Source organism: Anas platyrhynchos, chromosome 4 (assembly GCF_047663525.1).
Source record: "Anas platyrhynchos isolate ZD024472 breed Pekin duck chromosome 4, IASCAAS_PekinDuck_T2T, whole genome shotgun sequence".
Lineage (NCBI taxonomy): Eukaryota > Metazoa > Chordata > Aves > Anseriformes > Anatidae > Anas > Anas platyrhynchos.
In genome coordinates this window covers 54,207,836-54,233,949 of record NC_092590.1, presented here as the reverse complement: position 1 = coordinate 54,233,949, position 26,114 = coordinate 54,207,836, and the positions used below count along the sequence as shown (strand labels likewise).

The 26,114-nt window shown below is 35.8% G+C and overlaps 2 protein-coding genes across 6 annotated transcripts; one reads left to right on the top strand and one right to left on the bottom strand.

Moving 5' to 3' along the window:
* GUF1 (GTP binding elongation factor GUF1) lies at positions 1–16,862 on the top strand. Of its 3 annotated transcripts, XM_013095669.5 has the most exons (18): positions 1,237–1,348; positions 2,089–2,223; positions 2,742–2,895; positions 3,148–3,228; positions 3,486–3,568; positions 3,660–3,737; positions 4,144–4,227; positions 4,538–4,602; positions 5,664–5,867; positions 7,349–7,488; positions 8,700–8,823; positions 9,410–9,542; positions 11,582–11,725; positions 12,433–12,566; positions 13,488–13,589; positions 14,372–14,491; positions 15,368–15,404; positions 16,361–16,862. In XM_013095669.5, the coding sequence occupies exons 5-18, from the start codon at positions 3,527–3,529 to the stop codon at positions 16,496–16,498; spliced, it is 1,545 nt and encodes a 514-aa protein (XP_012951123.1). In that variant the 5' UTR covers positions 1,237–1,348; positions 2,089–2,223; positions 2,742–2,895; positions 3,148–3,228; positions 3,486–3,526; the 3' UTR covers positions 16,499–16,862. The 3 variants fall into 3 exon arrangements, with proteins under 3 accessions (XP_027312955.1, XP_071893750.1, XP_012951123.1); XM_027457154.3 differs by lacking the exons at positions 2,089–2,223; positions 3,486–3,568 and adding an exon at positions 1–269 and having other exon boundaries at positions 2,742–2,890; XM_072037649.1 differs by lacking the exons at positions 2,089–2,223; positions 3,486–3,568 and adding an exon at positions 422–590 and having other exon boundaries at positions 2,742–2,890.
* GNPDA2 (glucosamine-6-phosphate deaminase 2) lies at positions 9,587–26,114 on the bottom strand. 3 transcript variants are annotated; one of them, XM_072037650.1, is made up of 7 exons: positions 25,983–26,114; positions 24,831–24,999; positions 24,419–24,516; positions 23,728–23,910; positions 23,203–23,387; positions 22,935–23,109; positions 9,587–13,932 (listed from the first exon to the last, which is right to left on the bottom strand). In XM_072037650.1, exons 2-7 carry the CDS (start codon positions 24,956–24,958, stop codon positions 13,814–13,816), a joined length of 888 nt encoding a protein of 295 aa, XP_071893751.1. In that variant the 5' UTR covers positions 24,959–24,999; positions 25,983–26,114; the 3' UTR covers positions 9,587–13,813. The 3 variants fall into 3 exon arrangements, with proteins under 3 accessions (XP_071893751.1, XP_071893753.1, XP_071893752.1); XM_072037651.1 differs by lacking the exon at positions 9,587–13,932 and adding an exon at positions 18,706–19,378; XM_072037652.1 differs by lacking the exon at positions 23,728–23,910.

The following is a 26,114-nucleotide window of genomic DNA, read 5'->3' as shown; positions in this document are numbered from 1 at the left end:
GGCGGGCGGGTCGTGAGGCGGAGCCGGGGCGGGAGGCGTCAGGGAGCCGCGGCGCTGAGGAGATGGAGAGGAGGCGGGCCGCCATGGGGGCTGAGCCAGCGCCGTGAGGGGCTGAGCCAGCGGCGGGCGCCATGGCTCTCGGTAGCCGGGCGGCCTCGTGGTGGGCCCGGCTGCTCAGCCCCGGCCCCGGTGTCGCCCCGAGGGGCCCGCCGGCGGGGCTGGCTGCGGGGCTTGCGGCGTGCCGGCGGCCCTACAGCTCTGGCGGCAAGGTGAGTCCCCTCCCCGTGGCCGCGGAGTAGCCTGCGCGGGGTTTGCTTGCAGCGGGTCCCGGATTTAATGTCCCTGCGTGTAGAAGGCGGTTTTTCCAAACAGGTGGTGTCTTCTCCAGTCAGACTTCCCGTTGCAGGAGCCCTACCCCTTCACTCTGGCAGTAGGAGGACTTGGACTTGCAAGCTGAGGCATCCTGCAAGTGCTTAAAACATATAACGTGCCTTTATGCTGTGCACTGATGCTAGCATTGGTCTCGAGGCTTTGCTAAAGATCTCCAGACATCTGTTTCTGTCAGGCCCGGAGCTGTAAGCATGGTCTGGGTAAGAGAGATGAGTAAGTGTATCTCTAAAATTAGGGATCAGTTTTTCAGCAGTTGTTACTAGGAGTCACCTGGTACCTGATGAAAAAACGTCTTGCAAAAGCTTTGAAAAGCAAAGCTGCCAGTCTTAAAGGTGTTGTATTACCTGTAATGAGCAGGAGTAACAAAAAGGAAAGTTTTAGTGCTGGACCTCTTCTGTGTGTGAGCCAAGGTAGTCAGAGTTTTTCTAATTTTACTTATTTATTTTTACGTTAGCCAAAGTGCATGTTACCTCTAGCTTTCTTTTCAACGAAGGTGCTTCTTATCATTAGGCTGTCATTGCTATCTGAATTGTCAGGTAACGTCACAGCATTCTTCTGAAGGAGTTTAACAAACTGTTTTAAGTTTTCCAACTTCCTATATTCAAAGGAACATACTACTTTTCATAACACATTTTTGTGTACACTTTGATCAATAAACTAGTAAATCACAGTAATAAATATATATTTATGTATGACTAAAATGCTAGCATTTTAAACACTGATGACAATTTAAGGTTTTCCACCTGTGCGTATTCTAGAGAAAAACTACATTTCTTTTAAAGGCTTAGTCATATTGAACACAGAGATTGTATCTGTGGTTTGTGAAAAGAAATTTCTGTTTTTCAGGAAAAAATAGATATGTCAACATATCCTGTGGAAAGCATAAGAAACTTCAGTATTATAGCTCATGTAGACCATGGTAAAAGTACATTAGCAGACAGACTGCTGGAAATTACAGGTAAGTGTTCTAATTTCATCCACACTACCTTCTCTTGATACGTAAATTTCTGTAGCTTTATTACTAAACTTGCTATTACCTTTGTTCTTCTTACCAGTAGGTTGCTTGTACTTTCAGGCTGCAAATGTTGTAGAATTATATATGTGAATATAAAGTACTTCTCTTTCTGGTTGAGATCTAGTTAAAGTGGGGGTTAGAAAGTGTGTAATCTTCTCAAGAAAGGAATGTATTCTGGAAAGAGATTGAAAAGGAGTGTAGTTCCTAGCTTAAGATGGTACTCCTGTTATTCCTGACTGGTCATCCATTAGACCAGTACACAGCAAGTATAAGGCATACTGCCAGCTTTTGGGATGGACAGAAGGGGACCGATCATGACCTAGGCATTCTGGTTAAAGTAGTTTTCAGAAGTGCGATTGAAAGGAGGAACTAACTGTTTTTACTTAATATGTAAGCGTGCTTCCCTCTTGAAAGCAAACTGTAGACAACTGGTGGAGCAGCTCACTGGTACTGAAGCTGATAATCCTGTATAAGTACAGCTCTGTTTTGATTTAGATTTAGTGTGTAGAATAACTGCTAGTAGTCAAGTGTAAATTTTATGGGCTCTCAACTGATTCATAGACTTGCTTTTTCCTCCACCCTAAGTGTTAGTGCAGTTGCGTTGCTTTCTTCTTCAGAGGTATTTATTTTGGCCTCCTCTGAGATACTGTCTTCAGTGTTCTTATTTTTGTGTCGTTATTCAGGAAAGGAAAACTAAATCCCCTTACAAAATGAAAGTATGACAGAAGTGCTAAGGGATCTCTATAGATATAATTGACAGAGAAACTAGGCTTACCTTGGAGGAGAGAGACAAAGGTTACCTTAGAGGGTGCTTTGAGGTAAGCTATAAAGCAGTTGCTGTGTCTACCAAGAAGAGCCCAATATACGAGCAGAGCTTTACTTAGCTACTCAGAAATACCCTTTGGAAGAGTCTTGCTTTTCCTCATTTAAGGAGTAGGCAAAACAAAACCTGGGAGAGAAGCTTTAGATCAAAGTTATTCTTTGTTCTTACCTTATAAAAGTCACTGTGGGCAGTTTTACTTTCTATAGAATGCTATAGAATGGAGTTTTGAATTTGGGTCTTCCAGACTCTGTGATTATGTTCCTTTTGTCCTTGAGATGAACACTGTTTGGAGCCATGGAGCTACTGTCCAGTGATAAGAGTTAAAGTTTACTTAAACATCAAAATTATTTAGCTACTTCTGAAGATCTAATTTAGACTTAACATACTGTTTTGTATCCTGTTTATTCAGGAAGCTGCAAGTCCCATGTTCTTCTGGTTAGTGGCATTTTCAAGAGTGGATTATTTGCAGAGCCAGTCTCTTAAATGAGGCTAATGAAACTTTTTTCATCTTAGGAACAATTGCTAAAACTGACCGTAATAAACAAGTGCTGGATAAACTGCAAGTGGAACGTGAAAGGGGAATTACAGTTAAAGCCCAATCTGCATCTCTCTTCTACAATCATAAAGGAGTAAACTACCTCTTAAATCTTATTGACACGCCAGTAAGTTAAGTACAAACAGTGTTTCAATCACACAAAGCTAAACGTCTTTATATTTAAAAATGATCTATCAGATTTCTGGCTTTTTGTGTTTATTCAGTGTTTTCTTTCCCTTTTTTAGCTTTTCTTTTTTTGTTATTATTTGTTGAATTGTGTTTTAGATGGACAGATACGCAAATTAAACTGTTGCAATATATAAGCCTTTGAAAAGGACTCCAGAAATATGTGAAGTAATAAACTTTTTTTTTTTTTTTCCACAGGGCCATGTAGATTTCAACTACGAAGTATCCCGGTCACTGTCTGCCTGTCAAGGTGTTATACTTGTAGTGGATGCAAATGAGGTGGATTTCTTACTTCTTTTCTGCTTAGAATTTCAGCAGTTTGCTTAAGGAAACCAAAGTTTATTTAAGGAAATGATTTTAAATATGGACATATTCTAACAGTGTTTAGATAATGCTTACTATGGCATATTTATGATTGTACCATCATTTATGATGGTCAAATGAATGCTCTTTTTTCCTTAATGCGGCGTTATCTGTAAATAACTGTTATCTATAAAAATGTACTTACACATACACATTAATTTTTCTGCTTTCAGATAATGAGAAATGATACTTGGGAATTTTCTTTCTCAGCAATATGTATAATGAATTAACCACTTTGCATCACCCAAGTGACGGAGTAGGTAGCATATGCCAAAAAAGAATATGCAATATGCTTAAAAAGAAACAGGGAGATCCTGTGTTAAATGTCTTTAATGTGTATTTTCTAGGGTATTCAGGCTCAGACGGTGGCAAACTTCTATCTTGCTTTTGAAGCACAACTTGCAATAATTCCTGTCATAAACAAGGTAATGCAGTTTTAATTTCGTACTAAATAGTTCAGTTGTATGAGATACAACTGAATACAAAATAAAGAAATGTGTCCTTAAATCGGAGCATATAATGAAAAAAATAACTAGTATGTAATAAGAACTTTTGTATTTGTTGTCTTTGATACTTTACAGTAAATACTGGAAACTTCATTTTTATTTCCTAAAATACATGCAGAAGCATTTTTGTAACCAACAATGAAAAATTGCACAGTTCTTAAATAAACATGGTAGTGAAAAGTTCTTGATACAGATCTTTTTCTAAAAACGTTTAGTATTTGTTAATACACTTGAAGATTCCTTTGTTTGTATGCTTGGGAACTACATTGCTGGATTGTGCATAAGATGCCATTGCCTGTGTATTTAGCAATTTGTTGTTTTTCAGATTGATTTGAAGCATGCAGACCCTGAAAGAGTTGAAAAACAAATTGAGAAACTGTTTGATATCCCTGTTAATGAATGTATAAGGGTAAGATCTCTTAAAGGCTTATAATATAGTTGCTAGTATACCTGTATCTACTTTCTAGCTAAGAAAAGTTGTGTACACACAAATAATTCAACAGGCTGTCATCTGTCTGCATGTATTTATCTGATTCATTACAGGCATTTATAATCAAGTAAGCATTTTATAGTAATAGCATCCTGTGCTTCAGATTGCTTGTATGGGTAGTATTGTCTATGACCAGCAAAACTATCTTAAGTAAAGACGATGCTTTTAATGGATACTGAATAAGTGAAAAACACAATTTCTGATAAAATTACTGTTGGGTTTGTTTTAGATTTCTGCTAAACAAGGGACAAACATTGAAAAAGTTCTTGAAAAGGTCATTGAGAAGATTCCACCGTAAGTTACAATACCTTGTAAGGTAATCTAGGGAACCACGAGTTGTATTTATACAGTATATTGGCAGTAGCTTTGCATTTACTATTAACTTATAATCAGGTCTATATTTTATAAAGAGATGGTGGGGGGAAAATCTAATTTTTGAGCTAGAAATCTAATTTTTGAATGGTAAATCAGAAAAAAATGGCACTTCACATTTAAGATACCTTTAAAAAAATGAATGTGTGTATCTATGGTGAAGTTTTTAAAGTAATAATGGATGTCAGCAGGGAAGACCCTTTTTTCTTAAGAGGCAGGGGAGGGAAATGAATTCAGTTCATAATGAAAGTTGAGAGGAAAGCCACTGAAGATGTTTTCATTGAATATATAGCTTCCACTTAAAGACATTGATTTCTCCCCTGAAGCTCAGTATTTGAGGGTATATTATTTCTTTTGAATGTTATGGTGTTACAGTGATACAGGCAATTTAAGTCTGACCGAGTTTAGTGTTTCATATCCTGAACTCAATATTTAAAGTTAACTTTTATTTAAAATTAAATTTATCTAGGAATTTGATGACAAAACTTCTGAATTACAGTTAAGTTTCAAACCAGCATTTTGCTTTTTTCTATTACTTAATATGAGAACTACAATTATTAGCTAATTATCGTTTAAAAGTCATTTAGAAGTCACAATGAAATCCAAGCTTAAGCTTCCACAAAAGATAACAAAGTGTTGGTGGACTTTTTTTTTTTTTTAAGCCTGATCATTGGAATATAACAGATCTTGTTTCTAAATAATAAAATATTGTATGCATCAGTTTGACTTGTGAAATGGGAATGATGGGTATGCATTTGGTTCTCTTCTATTTATACTACTACTGCACACAGGAAAAATTAAATGTAAAGACTTGCTGCATAATACATAGTGAAACAGTGAAATGAGATCTGGTATGTGTTTGTTTACTGAAGATTACTCCATAGTTTAGCTATATTAACATGGATGCTTTTGGGGTGGGGGTGCTAGTTCATTTCATATTGAATGATAAATCTAACTGTATTGTTTTAAATCTTTTGTGGCAGACCCAGTTTTAATACTACTGATCCATTGAAAGCTTTAGTATTCGACTCCACTTTTGATCATTATCGAGGTGTCATAGCTAACATTGCACTCTTTGGCGGGGAGATTGAGAAAGGGCATAAAATTGTTTCTGCACACACAAAGAAAAGATATGAAGTTAATGAAGTAGGAATTCTGACTCCAAATGAACAGCCAACAGATAAACTGTAAGTAAAAATTTCTTTCAGTTGAAAAAATCATAAATTGATGTAAGATGCAAAATCCTGCATTTCTGTTTTGTTTTTGAATAGTGAGGCTGGGTTTTCTGCTTTTTATTCCTTTTTAAAAATTTTTTCTTATTGTTTACAATTGAATGCTAAATGTCAGTCTTTTTCATTGTGGGTGTGCTGACATAACCTTTAAAGGACTGCTTTTCAGGCACTACCAGGGGGAGGGAGCCGTTGTATGTACCTGTACATGTACCTTTACATGTACCTGCAGTACATGTAAAATCTGGACAGCTAGTTCTTTTTAAAACTAGCATTTGATACTCTTATTTAGCTGTCCAGTTTATTTCTAGAAACTATCTTGTTTGAGAGTAGAATGGAATGGGGCTTCATCTTGGTAATTAATGCAGCATATTTTGAGGGTGGAAAACTTCAAATCCATGAATGCAGCAGCTTCCAGAAACTGGCTTTTCATGGCACCAGTGTGAAGAAAATCAGGCACTTCGGAATTAGTGGAGAAGCCTTATCAGTTTCTCCAAGTACACATTGACTTTCTTGGGCGATTCTCAAGTGAGAGACAATGTTACTATGTATGGCGGGTTGAACCCATCCAGCAATTAAACACTCAAATCAGCCACTTGCTTACTTCCCCAACACCAGCAGGGCATGGAAGAGAATCAGAAGTGAAAATGAGGGAAAACTCATTGGTTGACATAAAGACAATAAGTGAAAGGGAAGGTGGGGGGGGGGGGGAAAGTAACATAAAATCAGTCATTACCACCACCCACAAGCAGCCTGATAATCCAGCTAGTCAGTGAGTGGCCATCTTGAAAAGATTATGCAATTTGTTTTTTCTTAGTAAGCATGGAATTATGTGGCATGGAATATCCCTTTGGGCAGTTTGGCTGCCTTGGCTGTGACACCTGCCAGCCTCTTACCCACCTGCGAGAATTGGGGCGGGGGGGTGAGAAGACTTATGTTACCAGCACCATTGTTGTCATGAACCCAAAATACGGCACCGTATGGGACTGCTGTTAGGATGGAGTTAATTTTCGTATAAAAAAAAATTCTGTTTTTTTGTCTGCCATGGATTCCTCAACATAGTAGCGTACTGATGGAGGGCGTTTGTCTTTGTTTTTCCCATTTAGTGTATGAGAGTTGCTGTGGTGGCAGCTAAGAACTGTTCTGCCTTCTGCATCTTAGATCCTTGACTAGCTCTAGCTTTCAAATTGGGAATAGCACGTAATTCAAAGTCCAGAAGTAAACGTGCTGTTTAATGGTAACATAAATACATCTACTTGAATCAACACGTAGTTCATCCCCTGAGATGAAGTTAACAACTCAGAGCAGAAACAGCATAAATGTGGTTTTGGACTCTGCATGGGGGGTGATTTATTTGAATACCTGACTGGACTGGGGAAAAATAGTGGAAATAGTGATAATGCAAAGAAGCATGTCCATATAATCCCAATTTTATTCAGATATGCAGGACAGGTGGGCTACCTGATTGCTGGAATGAAAGAAGTAACAGAAGCCCAAATAGGAGACACACTGTTTATGCATAAACAGCCAGTGGAGCCTTTGCCTGGCTTCAAGTCAGCGAAGCCAATGGTTTTTGCAGGTGAGGAGTAAACTAATTAAAGGGAAACCATTTTTTTTCCAGCAGCAAGAGCAGGAGAGCTGTTAAGGCTTCTAAAAGCTATTAGAGCTTCTAATGTCTGCATATATTAAGTGTTATAAGGATTAGAATTGTAGCAAAATTAAGCTGCAGAGGCACACACCATTTATATAGTTTTGTGTAATTTTCCCTTGTGTAATTTTGCCTGTTTGTGATTTAACAGGTAAGATTAATAATAATTGCAGGCTGGTTTTAGATGAATACGAGACTAATGTGTATTTTTAGCCATGGTTATTGCTTCTAATGTCAGTAGTTTTCGTAGCTGGAAAAGGATTAACACTTCGAAAAATTAATTCCGCTTTCTTGGAATAGACTTTTTCATCTTGATAATAATTAATTTCTGTATACTTACTATGGAACCTCTATTTCTTTAAAGAAATAGCAACTTTTTCATTTTTGTTAAATGTGGTAAAGTACCAAAGCTAATATTCAAGGTAATTAAAAAATATTTGACTTGCTAAGGTCAGTCAGTTCTACTGAGTTGTTGCTGCCACCTTCAGTAACTACTACATATGCTGTGTGTGTATATAGAAGGGAAAAGTGTAATCCTGTAAATAATGTGTTTTTTCATGTGTACATGTGTTGCATCCTGATGAAGAGGAATCTACATCATGTGAACACATGATGTGAAAAGTGGAACCTAGTTCAAGCAGCAGTTATACAGACAACTGCTTTTATTCATTTAAAAAATTACAGAAATGTTAGCAATGGCATTCTTATTTTTCTGTTCATTCTGACATGTTGAAGGGACATCCCTGCGATATTTGTCTGCTCGTTTACTTATGCAGAAGCTGTATGTTTACATTGTAGGTCTGTGCAAAATTGAACTCAGTTCTGCATCTTTCACAGCTGTGAAGGATTAGATGATTATTCTACTATTATATGATTATTGTACTATTACGGTTTGAATGTTAATTTCTGTTTCTCCAAGGTGATCTAAAACTTTTTTCCAAAGACTTTTTAAAGTACAATAGCATAATATTTTTCAGATTTAAAAAAAAAAGTTAAATTTCTAGTTAGAACAAAATAAGTTATTCCTGATTTTATTATTGTGTTCATGGTAAGAGGCATATTTGAAAGGTACGCACTACAAGTGTGACTAAGTAAAGATAAAGCTCTCCATCACAGCACTTGTGTCTAATATGTTTTGACAGGAATGTATCCTGTAGATCAAACAGAATATAATAATCTAAAGAGTGCTTTGGAAAGGCTGACATTGAATGATTCCAGTGTGACAGTTCATCGTGACAGTAGCCTTGCCTTAGGAGCTGGATGGAGGTGAGGCTTTTATACTCTTTTCATTTTTGGAACTGTTCAGAAATTGAGAATGCAGATTTAAGTCAAGTGAAAATTGAACTAAAATGAATTCAAAATCATAGAATTGTTTGAGTTGGAAGGAACGTTAAAGACCATCCAATTCCAGCCCCACTGCCATGGGCAGAGACACTTCCCACCAGACCAGGTTACCCATAGCCCCATCCAGCCTGGCCTTGAACACATCCAGGCATGGGGTACCCACAGCTTCTCTGGGCAACCTGTTTCAGTACCTCACTACCCTCAGAGTAAAGAACTGCCTCCTTCTAAAAGATTAGAAGCTTTAATTCAGTTTAATGATAGGTAAAGATTAAAAGCATTTCTTTTTCTAATGTTGCGTATTCACATGGAGTATGTAATTTGTTGTGATACTGTTTGTTTTCAGAGACTGTATTCATTTTTAGGACTTCTATTTAATCTCTTAGATGTTCTTTCCTGTGCCTGATGTTGCCAAACTATCTGTGTAAACATATCAGAGGGAAGAAAAAAAGCACTCTGAAATTTCAGGTGATAAAGAAATAGACCGACAAGACTTCTTTTTTTTCCCCAGATTGGGTTTTCTTGGTCTTTTACACATGGAAGTTTTTAATCAACGTTTGGAGCAAGAATATAATATGTCTGTTATTTTGACTGCACCTACTGTTCCATATAAAGCTATTCTTTCTTCAGCAAAGTTGATAAAGGTAAGTAAACAGCAGCTTAAAAGCCTCCTAATAAACATGTACACTTTCTTACATAGACTAGTACTTTATTTTATGGTAAACATTAAAAACATAGATGTTTAATGGTTTTCTTAAGAATGTTAAGTTAAAATAGGTTTTAACTTTTTTCTCTTTGCACTTGAAGTGCTCACCTGTACACCTGTATTTGAAGACAGAGGACACAACATACAATATACCTTATATAGCACACTATATACACTACTGCAGATTGGCAGCAGGAACTGATGAGTCAGTTTTTTTATCACAGTGATACAGCTATATGCAAAGCTCATTGAACAGATTGCAGTGAAAATTCCCATGTTTGAGGCAGACAAAGCTGGACTTCAGAACATCTGTTGACAGAGGAAACTGCAAATAGGCTAACTCCTTAATATTCAACGTTCTTCTAAACACTATAGAAAGTCTGTGAATTCCGAACTTGAATGAGAAACCTTGCAGATACTTCTGAGACACAGAACTTTTTTCTTCGGTTATTTTGAACTTTTTTTTTCCTAAGGAAGTGTAGCAACTATGAATTAAGCAGTTGACGCCTCTGTTGCATAGGTGATTCTTGGTTGCTGGTATGGGACACTGGAATGAAGTTTTCAAACAGTGCAGAATGTTGGGTCCTTGTTCAAAAACACTGTCTTCCTGAGGAAAGTGATATAATCACTTGCTTTGTTGTGCAGGTGGGATATACACATACAAATAAGAAACACAACCTTCCTTTTGTCTATATTTCAGAAGGATAACTCCTGTTCGTAAAGGGATGTTGAACTGGAAAAGCTAGATAATGAAAACACCTGCACAGGAATCAAAAACTTAAGTTCTAAGCCCACTGTTTAAGTTCTAAGCCTATTTTTTGTGAATACCATTGGCTAGCTCTGAGCACTTCTGTTTAAAAAAAAAAAATGGATAAAATGCTTAAATGGCTATCCTAATGAACAGTAATTTCTATCATTTTTCCCAAAAACACTTTCAGGAAACAGATATAGAAAACAGTATTCATTCAGTTCTTCCAACTTTGCTTGAGGGATACAGAGACGAGAGTGTTATACTGTCAAGATTCAAACTTATTACAGTTCTTCTCAAAGCTCAGAAGTGAAAAAATGTTATTTAATAGTAAATCCAACATTGAAACATTAAATTCTAATAATCTCCAAACAAGTTAATCTTCAGTCGTTTGAGTCTGAACTCTACGTATACTTGTGTTTAAAACAGAATAATAGTTTCTAGGCTGATTAAACTTATTATTATAATATTAACACCGTATTTTCTCTTATGCTATTCCTGCAAAGATATTACATAGACCAACTTCCTTATACTGCATGGGATTCTAAGCTTTTAGTGTCAAAAATCTTGATGCTAGTACCTGAAGAGATTGAGAATAATGATTTCATGTTTAGGGCAGTGGGAGAACTTAACAATGGACAATAAATAAGATATCAGTGAAGGACAACCTGGACAAAAAATGCTGGACAACAGCTGCCTCATTGATGACTTCCCAGCCATAACATTTATATGTAGCTCTGTATAAAATGCTGTACTTTTGATCCATACAGACTCCAATTACCATTGTACATAATAAGTTGTGCTATTTATATAGCTAAAACTGGAAAGATGCCCTATTTTTTAAGGACTGAATGAAATTAATGCGTGAAACTAACCTTTTGAAATTGATACAGAACTTAAAGAGGAAATGGAATATCGTGTTTTGTTCTTGTAGTCTTCATTTTCACTGATTTCAGAGAAAACAGTTTTTCTGGTTCATTATGCAACTGATGATCTAGGTGACATGTTTAAAGATATGCTAATCCAGGAACTGCTGTATGTGATGTAGAAGTCTCCTTTTAAAGTTGTACTTCGTGTGAATTTGGGTTCCATAATTCACAGTTGTCCCCAAATAATTGAAACACTTTTTAGCCTTTTCCAATGCTGTATTTGTCTCATTTCTGAAGTATGTAATTCACTCTGCTTGTGAAATAACAGTATCGGTTGCTTTTTGTTTGTCTGTTTTTCAGGAGTATGGTAAAGCAGAGATTACCATTATCAACCCTGCTCAGTTTCCCGATAAACTTTCAGTATCTGAATATTTGGAGCCAACTGTTCTTGGTACTATTGTAACACCTCAAGAATATATTGGGAAAATAATTGTTTTGTGTCAGGTTGGTGTACGGTTTTAGTTTTGTCATAGGCATTTTTAAAATCTTCATATCATACTTTAAGAAAGTGAAGATTCTAGATGTCACTATTATCTAATATATTGCTATCTTTGACAGTAATTACTAAATTATTTTGAAGGAAAATATTTTAAACTGTATCTTACACTGTGTAAAATTACTTATATGGAATCCCTGTACTGAAAGTTCAAGCTCGATGATAATCAAGTACCTGCTTGAGCACTGTGTAATAGAAAAGTTCATAGCTAGTTTTATTTTTCTGAAAGAATGGAATCTGTAGCAGGAGAGTAAGATCTTAGATCTTTTAGAAGTAAATTAATGAAATAAGATACTTGTCAACCCTTACTGAGGCTTCATATTGCTTTACAGTGTTTCTCTGCAGAGTACAGTTACAATAGTGATGGTAAAATGCATTTCCCAAACTGCATTTGAAATATTTTTAGTTAAAACTATTTCAACTACTAGGTCTATTGTCTTTATATAATTTGTTCACAGTATTTTTCTTAACTTCTAACATTTTAAGATACAATTATACTGTTTTGTATTTTATATGTTAGCACAGAGAATTATATGATCTATTGAAAGGAATTCATAAAATATTTTTAAGAACAGATAGTTGTTCATTTTAATCTGCTCTGCATTTATTTGTAGAAAATGTTTCAAGGTCACCTGAAATATTTTCTATTGTCTAGGACCGTAGAGCAGTCCAGAAAGATATGCTGTACATTGATGAACACAGGGTTATGCTGAAATACCTTTTTCCACTGAACGAAATTGTGGTGGATTTTTATGATGCTCTTAAGTCTCTGTCTTCTGGTTATGCAAGGTAACTATATTCTTTCCCTCTTCCTTTTCCCTCTGCCCTGAACTATGAGGAGGAAGTGGAAAAAAGAAAACATGGAAGGGCATTAAAAAAAATACTCCTTTGTTAGTGCTGCAAATCTAGTTCTACTTCAACCCTAATATGTTAGATTCAATGTGAAGAAGAGTGGAAATAAATCTGAAAAACAATTAATATGCATTACTACCTAATAATCATCTGCATTTGTGATACTTATTTATCGAGTATGACTTACAGAATGTCACTCACTTCTACATGGGTCTTTCTCATCTGTAATGAGTAGGGCTCCAGCCCTTGATCATCTTTGTGGCCCTCTTCTGGACCTGCTCTGTTCTGCATCCTTCTCATGCTGGGGACACAGTACTCCAAGTGGGGCCTCACAAGGGCAGTGTAGAGGGGGACAATTTCCCTTTTTTCAGAGGGAAATGTAGTTTTCAGAGATTATGATAATATGGGTCATATAAACAGTGTATCAAAGGAGAGGGGTAAGAAGAAGAAAATAGTCTAACGTTAGCGTTTGAGTCATTTGACATCTACAATACTCAGTGTTTAGAGGCTGTATTGAAGGGTTTTGTTGACTGGAGTTTTAAGGAATTTCCAACTGACACTTCCAAGTGTTTGAATATAATCTTGAAGAGATTGCAATAAGCGTGTGGATATTGGATTGTTTTGCCTTGGTTAGTAGTTGGAAAGTAAACTGTTGTCCTCTGCTGCCTTGGAGATGAGATTTATCTGCACTGAAGTGTGAGTTGTTTTGAATAACAGTGACCTACTGTGAGACTATTAAACATTATGCTCAAGTGTTGCATTAAGAATTGTTTATAAAAGTTAAAATTTATTGAACAAAGAATGCAGAATTTATTTTTTACAAAACCATCACTAATGTTTAAGCTACTTTTTGTTTAGTTTTGATTATGAAGATGCAGGATACCAGGCAGCAGACCTTATCAAAATGGATATTCTTCTAAATGGAAATCCAGTTGAAGAACTGGCAACTATCATACACTGGTAGGTTGTCTGGATTCTCTATTCTAAAGAACTAAGACTTCTTATTAATACACAATGAAAACATGTATTACTAATACATGATAAATGCTTGCTAAAATGATTCAGTTTACATAAGTGTCTCAGGAGTGAGTTACTTGCTGGTGAAAATAATGCCTTTCTGTTTCCAGCCTTTGTTTTCTTCTCACAATGTCTTTGTTAGTTCTCCTTTCTGTAACTTCTCAGGATTATTGGAAAGGGATGGTGATCAACTTTCTTGTTTTTTGTCCTTCTTCAAATGCTGTCTTGTAATTCTCTAGACTTCTTGTCACTTTTCTCTTCCCAAAATCTGATGTATATGCATAAGCTAAATATGGTTGGATAACTTTGATTAGCAGGTAGCTATAGTACGTTAAAACACCACTCAACTTTCATTGTAATATAAGAAAATATTTCTAAAATATAGGTATGAAAGGTCAAATGATCTACTTATTACAGAAACAGTAAATAAAATTTCCCCTTGAAATTCCCCTCTAGTTCAAAATAGCGTTTAAAGCTGTGAATTTTTTCAGTACAGCTTCAGTGTGATAGATGATTGGGGTATTTATTACAAATATTTTAAACTTACATGTGAAAGCCTTCTGTAATTGGTGACATACAGAGACGACTCATGAGAAGTAAATTTGTTATCTGGTCAGTTTAACTTAGAAGACAAAATGAAAGCCTTTGTTATAACTCTTCTCAAACACTTTGTTCTATGGATATATTTGAGGAGTTACTGACTTTCTGAAAACTTTCTGCTTCAGTGATAAAGCTTACGCTACTGGTAAATTCCTGTGCGAACGTTTAAAGGATGCTATACCTAGACAATTGTTTGAAATAGCCATTCAGGCTGCTATTGGCAAGAAAATAATTGCAAGAGAAACGTAAGTGAAACCATTGTTTTCCTTTTTTTTAAAGCTATTTAAAATTTGAACTGTCCTGCCTAGTTTTACATATTAAAATACTTTTTTTTTTTTTTTTTTTTTTTTTACTGTAGAATTGTATTTTCTTTGTATGTGCTACCAGACCTCTTGGGAAAAAATAAAACATACTTTTGAGCTGTCACGATGAATAAGAACTTAAATATTTTCATTTAAATTTATACAATGTTATTTTAAATTGCCTGTGGTCAGCACTTAATGGCCAAAGTATAACTTGCCACATGTGTCCACTTCCTCTCTGGCAGTGGAAAAAGATTGAGTGTTGAAAAAGATTATCTGCCTTTGGAATAATTGATTTTTCTGCCCGAGTCAGCAAAATAAAGAACTGAACTGTGCTATTGCAAAGGAAATGTCTTGCAGGCTGAGCACATACAGTTCTAAACAGCACTCACTTTTAGAACAAACTGTTTACTTCACTGTTGTTTCATGTCATGTTTTTGCTGTTGATGTCTAAATTAAATTTAAATTGTGCTTAAAAAAAATTAAAAGTGGGGATCCAAGCAGAGGTGCTGTAAGAATTCATGTGCTACATGTGCATGTAGGAAACCTGAATGTTAAGAGTTATAGCAGAAGTCCTAAATAAACACAAATAAAATTTTACATACATGTTATGTACCTGAAGGAAAATGTCTCAAATTGAGAAATGTGAATTTAAATCTTGTTTAAAGCTTCATCTTCTGTATACAAAATATGGAAATGGTTCTGGTGCTTTTTAAAAATCTAGCAAAAAAGCAATGCTCAGCATTTTGACAACTCACTCTTCAGCTTTACAGGAGATGCTCTACTCTATTAATGTATGTATGGTATTCTGTTTTACAGACTGAAAGCTTACAGGAAAAATGTTGTGGCAAAATGTGTAAGTTTTTTATTTTTGTTTTTTATTATTTCTAATATATGTAAACCCAAGAGTCTTGCTAAGATGGGCTATATATTCCCTTACAAAACCCCACAAAGACATGTTCTGCTTGCGTTCCAAATAGAATATTGACAGACACTTTTTTAAAATTTTACTTCTAACTTTGTGTAACATCTAGTTGCTTCCAGTAAAAGTGGGGATCAGGAGTAATTGGCCTTTTCAAAGTTTCCTAGTGTCTGTGTTCACTCTTGTCTCCTCAACATCTTACTAATAGTAGTAGACACATAATGTGTAACTTCACACATTTCCTAACTAGTTTTTTTCAGATGATTAATGTAATTATAATGAAGTGCTTCCTTAGAGACTGGTTGCAACAAAACTTCTGTGTAGGTTTTCAGTAAGAAATCATAATGCTGACAAGACTGGACAAAACCATAGGGAAAGAAACAAACATGATGCCTCAATTATCTTGTCCTCAGATCTCAAGCTAACATGTTAAAGATTAAGCGACTGTCCCTTTCTCACAACTGTTAAGAGTTCTTCTGACAACTGATGTTGGATGGTGTTTGTTTAACATTGTTTAAGGGTTCAGTCAATTTATCTAGATGTAAGTGGTAGTCAAGATACCCAGTGTATTAGAGCTGGCATCCTACTGCTGTTCCAAAAATATCTGGATACCTTATTAGGTACAACCAAAGTTGTATGTAATGTCAGCCAGGCTTATGTGATTAAAAACATATATATAGCTGAATTTACCTGTAATTGTCCAAATGAAAGTGCTCAGGTGCTCCTATTCTTTGTAACTAGTGTTGTTTTTTGTGATAACTGTGCAGTATAAAACAAGATTTTGTAATATAACAAGGCTTTCTGAGTATTGGTTAAGCCCTTGAGTTTAGTGTTACTGTGGTATACTGTAGTTGCATTTAAGCTTAATAAAATATTTTTCCTTTTCTTAGTATGGTGGAGACATTACAAGACGAATGAAGCTTTTAAAACGGCAGGCAGAAGGGAAGAAGTTGATGAGAAAAATTGGCAATGTGGAAGTACCAAGAGATGCCTTTATACGTGTTTTAAAGAGACAGCCTGACAAATAGATCACTGCCATGCAGCTGATTATCTTCTTACAGACAGTAGCATACTTGAATTAATGTATACTTTATAACAGAGTGATTAATTTATAATTTTCTTAAAATGATGTAAATGTAAATTAAATACGTGGGAATATAAGCTTTGTACTTATCCAGACTGTTGCAGATTATCATGAAGTTAGTTATTTCATTTTACTTCACTGAATTTAAAAGTTATCATTGTTTTAAAAGTTATCATAACCACCCAAGTTTGATATTCTTAACACTTGCAAGCCTTTGTATGACAGAACAGGAAAAATCTGGCAGAAAATTATCCCTACCTTTAAATTATTTCAAACACTTTATTAAAACAGTTGTTGCCACAAAAATATTACTTCCTTTTTTATTTGCTGAAGTTGCTCTTTTCAGGAAATCATAGCATGAAAAGCTATACTCCTAGCTTTTTCCTACAACTATGAGTGATTCAGGCTATAACAACTTACTTCTGGACATATCCTAACAAAATATTAATGCCAGTGCACTGTCAATATGCAATTTATGTTCTTCGTGTTAAAGTTTGAGTTCTTACTTATAAAAACTAGTTAAATGCATTTATTTTTCTGTTGCTTTTGGTAATGTACATCAAGCAATCAGTGACACAAGTTAATGACCATGCTCTATACAGTGTTCACAGCTACCTGCCCACCTCCTAAAGGATTCAAGACTTTTCCATTCATAGATCTTCAGGACTGAAGTGGGGTTGTGGAATTCTCTATCTAGAATTCCATAGCTTACTTAATTTGTTTTACCTTCTATATATATAGCATGTATTGGACATGCCAGTCCAAAGGGGTTTCTGAAAGACAGGTCCTACCTGACCAACCTGATAATCTATGACAGAATAACCTCTTTGGTGGATCAGGAACAGGCTGTGGATGTTTTTTACTGGTACTGTTTCCCACAGCCTTCTCCAAGAGAACATGGCTGCTCAGGGTGTGGGTGTACTTTTTCGGTAGGTAAAAATGTGGCTGGTGGTTGTGCCCAAAAGGTCATGGAATTAAATCTGGTTGGCAGCTGGTTACAAGGGGTCCTTCTTCTAGGATCTTATTCCTCAAGCCAGTGTTGTTTAATGTCTTTATCAATGAGGTACATGAAGGGATTAAGTACAGCCGTAGTAAGGTTGCAGAAGTGTTTGAGGGGAAAAAAGCTCTGCAGAGGGATTGATGGGCTGCGATAAAAATAAATTTCCACTCACACTTGACCTCTATTGAGGAACTAACTGTTCCAAAACAAGTGTTCAGTACAAACCAAAGTTGAGTTTTACATACGCACACAATACACCAAAAAAAGAATTCAAGTAGAAACCTGGTCAAACCACTAATTTCATATTTACTTGGTATTAAATATATACCTACATGGTATAAGCATATACCTATCTTAAACAAATATTTCATTTAACTTTTTGACAGTGGTAAAGTCTGTTTCACAGTTAAAGCTGAAAATGTATTCGATAGCTTAAGATCCGTTTAAAGGAAGTTTGTTAGTAATTAAGAAAGATTTTGCTCTTCAGTAAGTATGTTGTAGGGCATCACCTTTTCTTATTTCTTTTTTTTACATTAAGCACAAAACTGGCAGCAGGACGCAGAACAACAACCAAAATCGTGAACTTCAAGAATTTTCTTGTTCATCTAAATATATTTATCTACCACTGGGGATCCAAAACAAATGACCAAAAAAAGAAACTACATTAAGTTCTTAACCTCTTTCTTACGTGGAAGGAGATATATACTTAACCTCTCCATTAAAGCTTGAAGTACTTGCACACTTCAGAATTTACATTAGAAACAAAACAATTTGGAAATGATAGCTTTATATTTACATTTTACTTTTTCAAAGTAGGAAATAACATTCCTTGTAGCAGTTCAATATTTATAGTGATACAATGAGAGGTAATTATTACAGTGGTTAACAATGATTTTAATACATGATAATTTAAACTAGTAGACATTATGTTCCTAGAAATTAACCTCTTTGCAGGCAGTTAATGGTAACAGCTGATACGGTTAAACATGTACCTCCAGAAAGGAACACTTAGATTTTTCCTTATGGATAAAGCTCAATTATGAAAAATTGAAAAATCCTACGTTAAGTTGAAATACGTGAGAGGAGAAAGTGCTATGACAGAAGTTTAATGTTTGAAACTGGAATAAGCTATGACACTTTCAACAATTGGGTGCATTTATAGGCACTGTTTTTTTTTATTTGCCTGAATTGTACAGCAGGACTTGAGATGCCCCAAAACTGTTTGTATAAGATAAATTTAAGGCAACCAAGTGCAAAAGCTCAGTGTGCATTAGATACATGTAAACAAAACATTTCATAGTAGAAATTGTACAGCTATTACAAGTCCATAGTATTTAACAAAGGCCAAAACCATTCTGCCTATAAACACAAATGCAAAGTGTAGTTGCACTAATGGAGCCAAAGTTACAAATTCTTAGAAATAAAGTATTTTCTCTAACAGATGCATTACATTGCTGTGCTAAAATAAGTGCTCTGCGCCCCCCCACACCCCCACCCCCAAATGTAACATGCAGTCTCCCACAGGTTTGTTCTGTTCCATTTAGTTATTGTAACAGCCAACAACGGAGTTCCAAATGTTAAAGCAAAATGCATGACATAGCAAATAGAGATGGAATGTGAATGTACAGATATTGGACCTTTTAAAAAATACAGTACATGGATTCCCCATTTTAAACAGTTTTCAACATATTGCATAGCAGTGAACTCATCTGCTACCTAAAACTGTTGCTGTTGACCCACATGGAGTTCTTCTTCAATTCTTCTTTCAGTTTTCTTTCATACTGTACAGTGGGTCCACAAGTTTATTGTGCACATGCATTAAACCTTGGGGGGAAAGCAACAATGCCAGCTTTACAATTGTTATACTTTTTCAACATGTCTCTCTATCCACATTTTTATTTGGGCTTTACTTCAAATTATACATTTTAAACAGTTCACTGAAAAAAGAATGGCTATTCAAGGTAGGTTAAAATCATAAGTAAATAAGTTAAGACAGCATGCATATATGTGCATGTGTGTGTGTATATATATATATCTCACTTAAATACTATTGACATCTTCAGTATAAACTGAACAGGGACAAGACAGCTATGACAACAAACCCGTCAAAAAGATCTGGAATACTTCCAAATCAATTGAACACATGATGAGAGATCCACCCATCACTCTTTTGTATTAAAAACTATAATAGCAACATAAAATTCTTTATATCACATTTTGTCATAAAAATTAGATGTATACATACTAATACTTTTACAGCTCGAGTTGCAACAGTCTAGCATTGTGGTATCTTTGTAAGTAATCATGTATATCTGGTCCTAGACAGGCAAAAATCAAACAGACTATTAATGCAAATTTAGAACTTGAGTAGTTCAACTGGGAACTTGATTTAGAACTTGACTAGTTCCTATTCTTTTTCTGGTCATATACAAATTATCCACAGTTGTGACTTGGAATACTGCTTTTATTTTCTATTCAGAAAATATTGGAGAGTGATGGGAAAAATAGAACAATTTAACAAGAAAAAAAAAGTGGTTTACGTTATTTGGTTATAACTCAGTAGAAGCGTTACCTACCAAGTGTTAACCAATACATGCTATTCAGTCACTAGTATGTTTTTAAACTTTATTTCACCTTACAAACTAGTAAGGTGAATGTACAACATTCACATTTTGCAAAGAGTCCAGTTTAGCACCAAACTAAAGATTAACTTCTAAAACTATAAATTTAAGTAATATGCAACATTAAAAGTAGAGATTTTCTTAAAAACCATGGAAGAAGTCTGACAGTAAGTGCACATTTGAGTGATCATCAGTGGCAAAGAATATACCAATACCTTTGCTATATCATGTATCCTGTGGCAAACTTTCCATCACTGCAGCAAAGCTTGAATAACTGTACAGTCTGAGCTCATTACTTTAGGTGACCACAGCAAAAACCATTTTATGCAGCATCTATTTCTAATTTTTGTGGTTAATTAAAATAAAATTCAAATCTACTATTCCTTTTTCTATGAAGTGACACATTCAATCATACTAAAAAGCCAACACACCTAGAACAGACTAAAAAACCCCAGGTCATTTTTGTCTCTGGAAGTAATGACTGACTTAGCTGCAGATCTTTGTGCTAAAACAAAACAAGACAAAATACCACAACCCTTGGAAATCAACATAACTAAGGTGCAAAGGAAGAGTTTCTTAAATTTCATGAAGGATAACTATTTGTCTGACATACATAGGAAAGATCAAGTCATTAAAGTTTTCTAGGAGTTTGACAGTAAGTGGGAAAACGTTAAGTGCAAATTTGATACAAAAGGGATTTGTACTGAAAGAGCAGTAACAGCTTCACACATTACTCAATCTGGAACCATGTTTTGAACTTTAAAAGCACAGCACTTCCAACCAGTGTTTTTCTTTTCTAAAAAAAGAGAAAAGAATTACCCACTTCCTGAAGGCATGAAAAATGCCTACAAAGTACTGCCACTTCCATATGTAATGAAATATATTTAAATCCTGTTAGTTGATGTGTTTCAGGAAGTACAGTTAGAAACAAAAGTTGTTTTTTTTTTTTAAACAGAGGTATGTACCAGAGTCCCTTACTTGATACCAAAGCAATTATTTCAAATGAACAGTCTTGCTGCCTACTCAACCCAGATCAAGTTAAAATATTACACAGAAATTTAGGAGCATATACAAGTACAGAAAAGCTATCCTGAATTAACTTTTCTTCAGATTGATTAGTAAATTCAAAGTTTATTTTCTGCTTCCTTCTGCAAGAAAGTAAATTAAGGGAAAGGTAAAGAAGGTTACTTTTCCCCCTTTCAATAAGAACATTTAATATCCTTGATAACTTTAGCTTCTAACAGTTTCAACAAGTTAAAAAAAAACAGTGAAGGGGAGCTATTCTAGTTACCAGCCAGGGTGGTGATTTATTATCAGAAAGAATTTGAAGTTTCACATAGTACCTTGAGATTTTTTTAAATAGTAAAAAATTGCAGTAAATAGCTACCATGACTAGCAGTCAGTCATCAAGAACTACCCAGCTTTCTTAAAACAAAGATCTGTCCAACCTGGAGATCAAGATTCAGAAATAATTCCAGGTTTGATTTGTCCTCTACCTTAAAGCAAGAAAACCTGACTGATTTATGAACAGGAAAAATTAAGCCAGTCAAAACAATAAGAATTTTGTCACTTTGTATGTGCTTACAGAGTAATTATATGTTGTGACACAACAGCACATTCACATACTGTAGCCCTTTTTTTTTTTTAAAGCGATGTTTAATATCAGCATCATTCATCAATAATTGTACGTTAGTAAGTTTATATCTTTCTCAAGCAAAGCTTTTGTTTATATGAACACTGGATAATGTTTAAAATTCACCCAAGCAGTTAAGGAGGTTTATCTTTGAAAACATTAAGTACTATCTAGCAGTGTGACACAGGGGAAGACTACTCCTCTCACAAATACATAGCAAATAGCAATATACTGAGAAATTCAAAGTTAGAGTTAGCTACAAATGGTATCAGGATCAAACCACAGTAAAGCCAGATTTTATAATCTAATGCACCTAAGGACAGTAGTGATAAAATGCTCAAAAAAAAAGGTCATCAATGACAGCTTTGACGTCAGATGCCTCAGCTACTACGAATAACCATTCCAGTAAGATGACTGACATATACAATCACAATTTGCTGTGCTAATATAGTTAGGAGAAAACTATTTTTCTCAGCTTCTACAGACTCAGTTAAACTGAAGTAACCATATTCATGGATGTTAATATCAAAAATCCAAACTTTAAGCCTGCCTCAATATACTTACTACAGATATAAAGATCACAGTAAGTGCAATGCATTAACAATCAATATAGACTGTTATGCAACTTGCACTGTATGAAAAACATCCTCAGTTGACTTCAAACCCCATATCACACATCTGAAGTTTACTAGATAGCACTTAAAAGACACTTAAGACACCACAGAAAGACATCATAAAAAAGCAGTATAAAATTTATCAGGCTTAAAAGAAAACAACGCAAATGAAACTTTTCCACTTTCTATTTAAAATCAGTATTCTGGAATACCAGACAGCTGCTGTCTTATGTATGTCTTATATCTTATACGCTGAAGTTTATATATTATCATGTCCAATAGGAAGCAAAGGAAATATTCTATTCAAAGGAGATTTGTCAAGAATGTATCAAGCAACTGTCCTTTCAGATGGAAGTAACATAAGTCACATCTCCTAGTGCTTTTCCACTCACAAGACATAAGTTAACATTTAGTATTTTGAATAAGTAACATTATACGTTGGGCCTTCTGACACATTATGGTAGCTAGACTTACTTAATTTTAATATAGGTAACTTCTGATTCAGTGCTCACCTTTAAAGTACTTCACAGTTTTAACTCTTAGTTCTAAAGTAGCATCTTCATCACACACAAAGATAGTACGAGGGTGCTGCTGGAAAGCAGAAACTGTCCACATGTGATTAACACCTTCTTCAATCGCTTTGTACAATGCAAAAGCCTTATGTGCACCTGTTATAAGAATCATCACCTGCAAAACAAAGGTCTCTACTTTCAGTCCTCATATCAACACAAACAAGTCTTGAAAACAGATACATGCAACTAGAACTAAATGAATTCTTACTTCTCTAGCATCCATCACTGTACCCACACCAACTGTTAGCGCCATAGTTGGTACTTTAGATAAGTCTCCATCAAAGTACTTAGCATTTGCCAAAATGGTGTCCATTGCTAAAGTCTTTAATCTTGTTCTTGAAGACAAACTTGATCCGGGTTCATTGAATGCAATGTGGCCATCTGGACCAATGCCTTTTCAAAGTTAAAGAGAGCAAATCATTCCAGACCTGCGAGTCAACAAATATTCTCAAACATTGTGAAAGAATAAAAAGGTTTTAGGGTTCATTCTTTTGTTTTGCTTTCTCATTTTCAATTAAAAAAAAAAAAAGCGTTCAAAACTTACTTAAACTACGTTATCATTAGAAAACTGGACACCAAGCATTCTGTTTTGGTATCTATACCAATTCTTTGTCAGTCACAGAATTTTCTTACACTACAATAAGAAGTAGTTTTAGCTATGTTCTGAAGATCACGTCTAAAGAGTCAATATATTTATTTAAACCATAACTAACCACAGAGCATTTCCTCATACCTCCAACAAACAGATCGATCCCCCCTGCTTCTTCAATTTTCTTTTCAAATGCATCACATTCTGCCTGTAAGTCTGGAGCATTCCCATCAAGGATATGAGCATTATTTGGGTCTATGTCAATATGCTTAAAGAAGTTATTCCACATATACGAATGATAGCTCTCTGGATGATTTCTGGGAAGCCCTGAAATCATTTAAAATCAAATTAATGTATTGCAAGACTTCAGCAATTAGCCTTAATTCTAGCCTATGTGTAGCCAATATGGGGCATGCAAGACAAGGCTTTCTTGAGCAGTAAGAAATGAGACAAAGAAGTATTTGAAATTATACTAAGATAGACTTCCTGTTGATATAAATGAGAGAGACAATTTGTTTACTTTTACTTGGTATATATCAAATCACTAAGAGTACTAAGTCTTCAAAACAAATGTAATAAAGCTATGGAACAACACTTTCTGTAGGAAGGAAGTGATTTGTGATTACTTAATTTAGGCCAGGATCCACGTGGACTAGTTACTTGTTTGCATTTTGGTATATAAACAGATCAAATGCTTCAGATGTCCCCAGGTTTAATGGAGAAGCATAAAAATAAAATGCTAGTCTTGTGCTTTGTGGAAGTGTACAACTGTTAATAAAGGAAAAAAAAAAACAATTGCATACTGTCTTCTAAAATAATTAGCACTAGAGCTTACCTACATATTCGTCCATGTTGAACGTCTTTACATATTTGAAAGAAAGATCTCCATTCTTGTGATATTCTATCAGCTTTTTGTAGCATCCCAGGGGTGTACTCCCTGTTAAACAAAGTTTTTCCACTGTTCTATATATCCATACACTTTGTCTATTTAAGTATCATTATAGTCACATTTTGCTATGATGCTCTTCAACATAATTAAAAGAACTCTGTTATTTCTCATCTACAATTTATCAGTTTCTCAAACCTTTTCACCACTTTTTTTACACAGAACCAAATCCCTATTAAAATAGAAAAACATGTTGAAGCATTATCAGAAGTACGTTTGTGTTCTTTTAAATACAGTATCTTTTAGCAGTGATGTAAATACAGTTCTAAGTGTAGTCAATTACATAGGCTTTGAATAAGACTTGCCTGTTGGTAGACCAAGCGTGAAATATCTTCCTTGACTGGGCTTGAATTGGATAATACGATTGCAGATGTATTTTGCTGCCCATTCACTTGCCTGATCGTAATCTTCAAGAATGACTAGCCTCATTATGGCAGCGAGGAGCTTGTACGGTAAAAATGAACTTAAACCTAGAGAAAATAAAGTTTTAAAAATAAGCACCACATCAATAGCTGTAAAACTCCTGGACAAGAGACAGGTAAAAGTCCTTTTTTATAATGACAAGGTATAGTACTAATTAAATAGAAATGGTGTTTTGGCTACAGCAGTGTACTGTAGTCTTGCAGTTCTAGTTCAAACTGGACTGCCAGACATTCAAAAAACAAGCTACAAGTGACACATTCCAGTCAAAAAGATGCATTAGAAGTTGCACACTAATTTAAAGGAACTCATAAAGAAAAGTTCAAACAAAATGGGAGCAAGTCATTTTGAATTTCAGTCTTCTCACTTTTACGAGAAAAAAAGGAATATATTCTGCTTGAAATATAAAGCAAAGAAACACAAACGCTGAGATTAAACCTTGGTTCCTGTTACCAGTTGAGTGCCAAGAATGTCAAAACCAACTCTTCTTTCTCTGCAGACCACAGCGTGCTTGGTATCAGCACAAACCCCACAGCACTGCCAGGAGCCTGAGGCCTCCTAGGTGCCAAGCCACAATTAACACTGCTACTTGTAGCTAACTGGAGATTGGAGACCAGTTTCAGAAGACACACGCATTAAGGTACCGTAGCGCTTAGCAGGGCAGTACCTGCTGCTCTCATAAAAGGCAGGGAGGCACAGCATCTCTTGCTGGCGTAAAATCATAACAAACCAAACTCACCTTTGCATGGGAAACGCTACCGTACAGGTACCGAAAAACCCAAACACCGCCTCCTCCAGGAGGACACCCAGTAAACTGAGACCCCGCAACTCTAGGGCTGCAGGCCAAAGCTTTAGCGGGACGCGGCGATGTTAAACAGGAGAAGGGCGGCCCCAGAACGGCGCTTCAGGCGGGCCCCCGCGGGACAGACAGACCTACAGACACACCTACGGCCCCACCGACCGCCTCCACCGCAGCCCGGGCCCAATCCTCCCCCCGCACCACCAAATGCGCCCCTGCCCCGGCGCCGCTCACCCCCGGGAGAGGCCTCAGCGGTGCCGAGCGGCAGCGGGAGAAGGGCGATGGAGCCGCCGCCACCGCCGCCCCTCCGCAGGCCGGCCGCGACCCGGAGGCAGCCGGCGAGGAGCGGAAGCGGGCGGGCGGGAC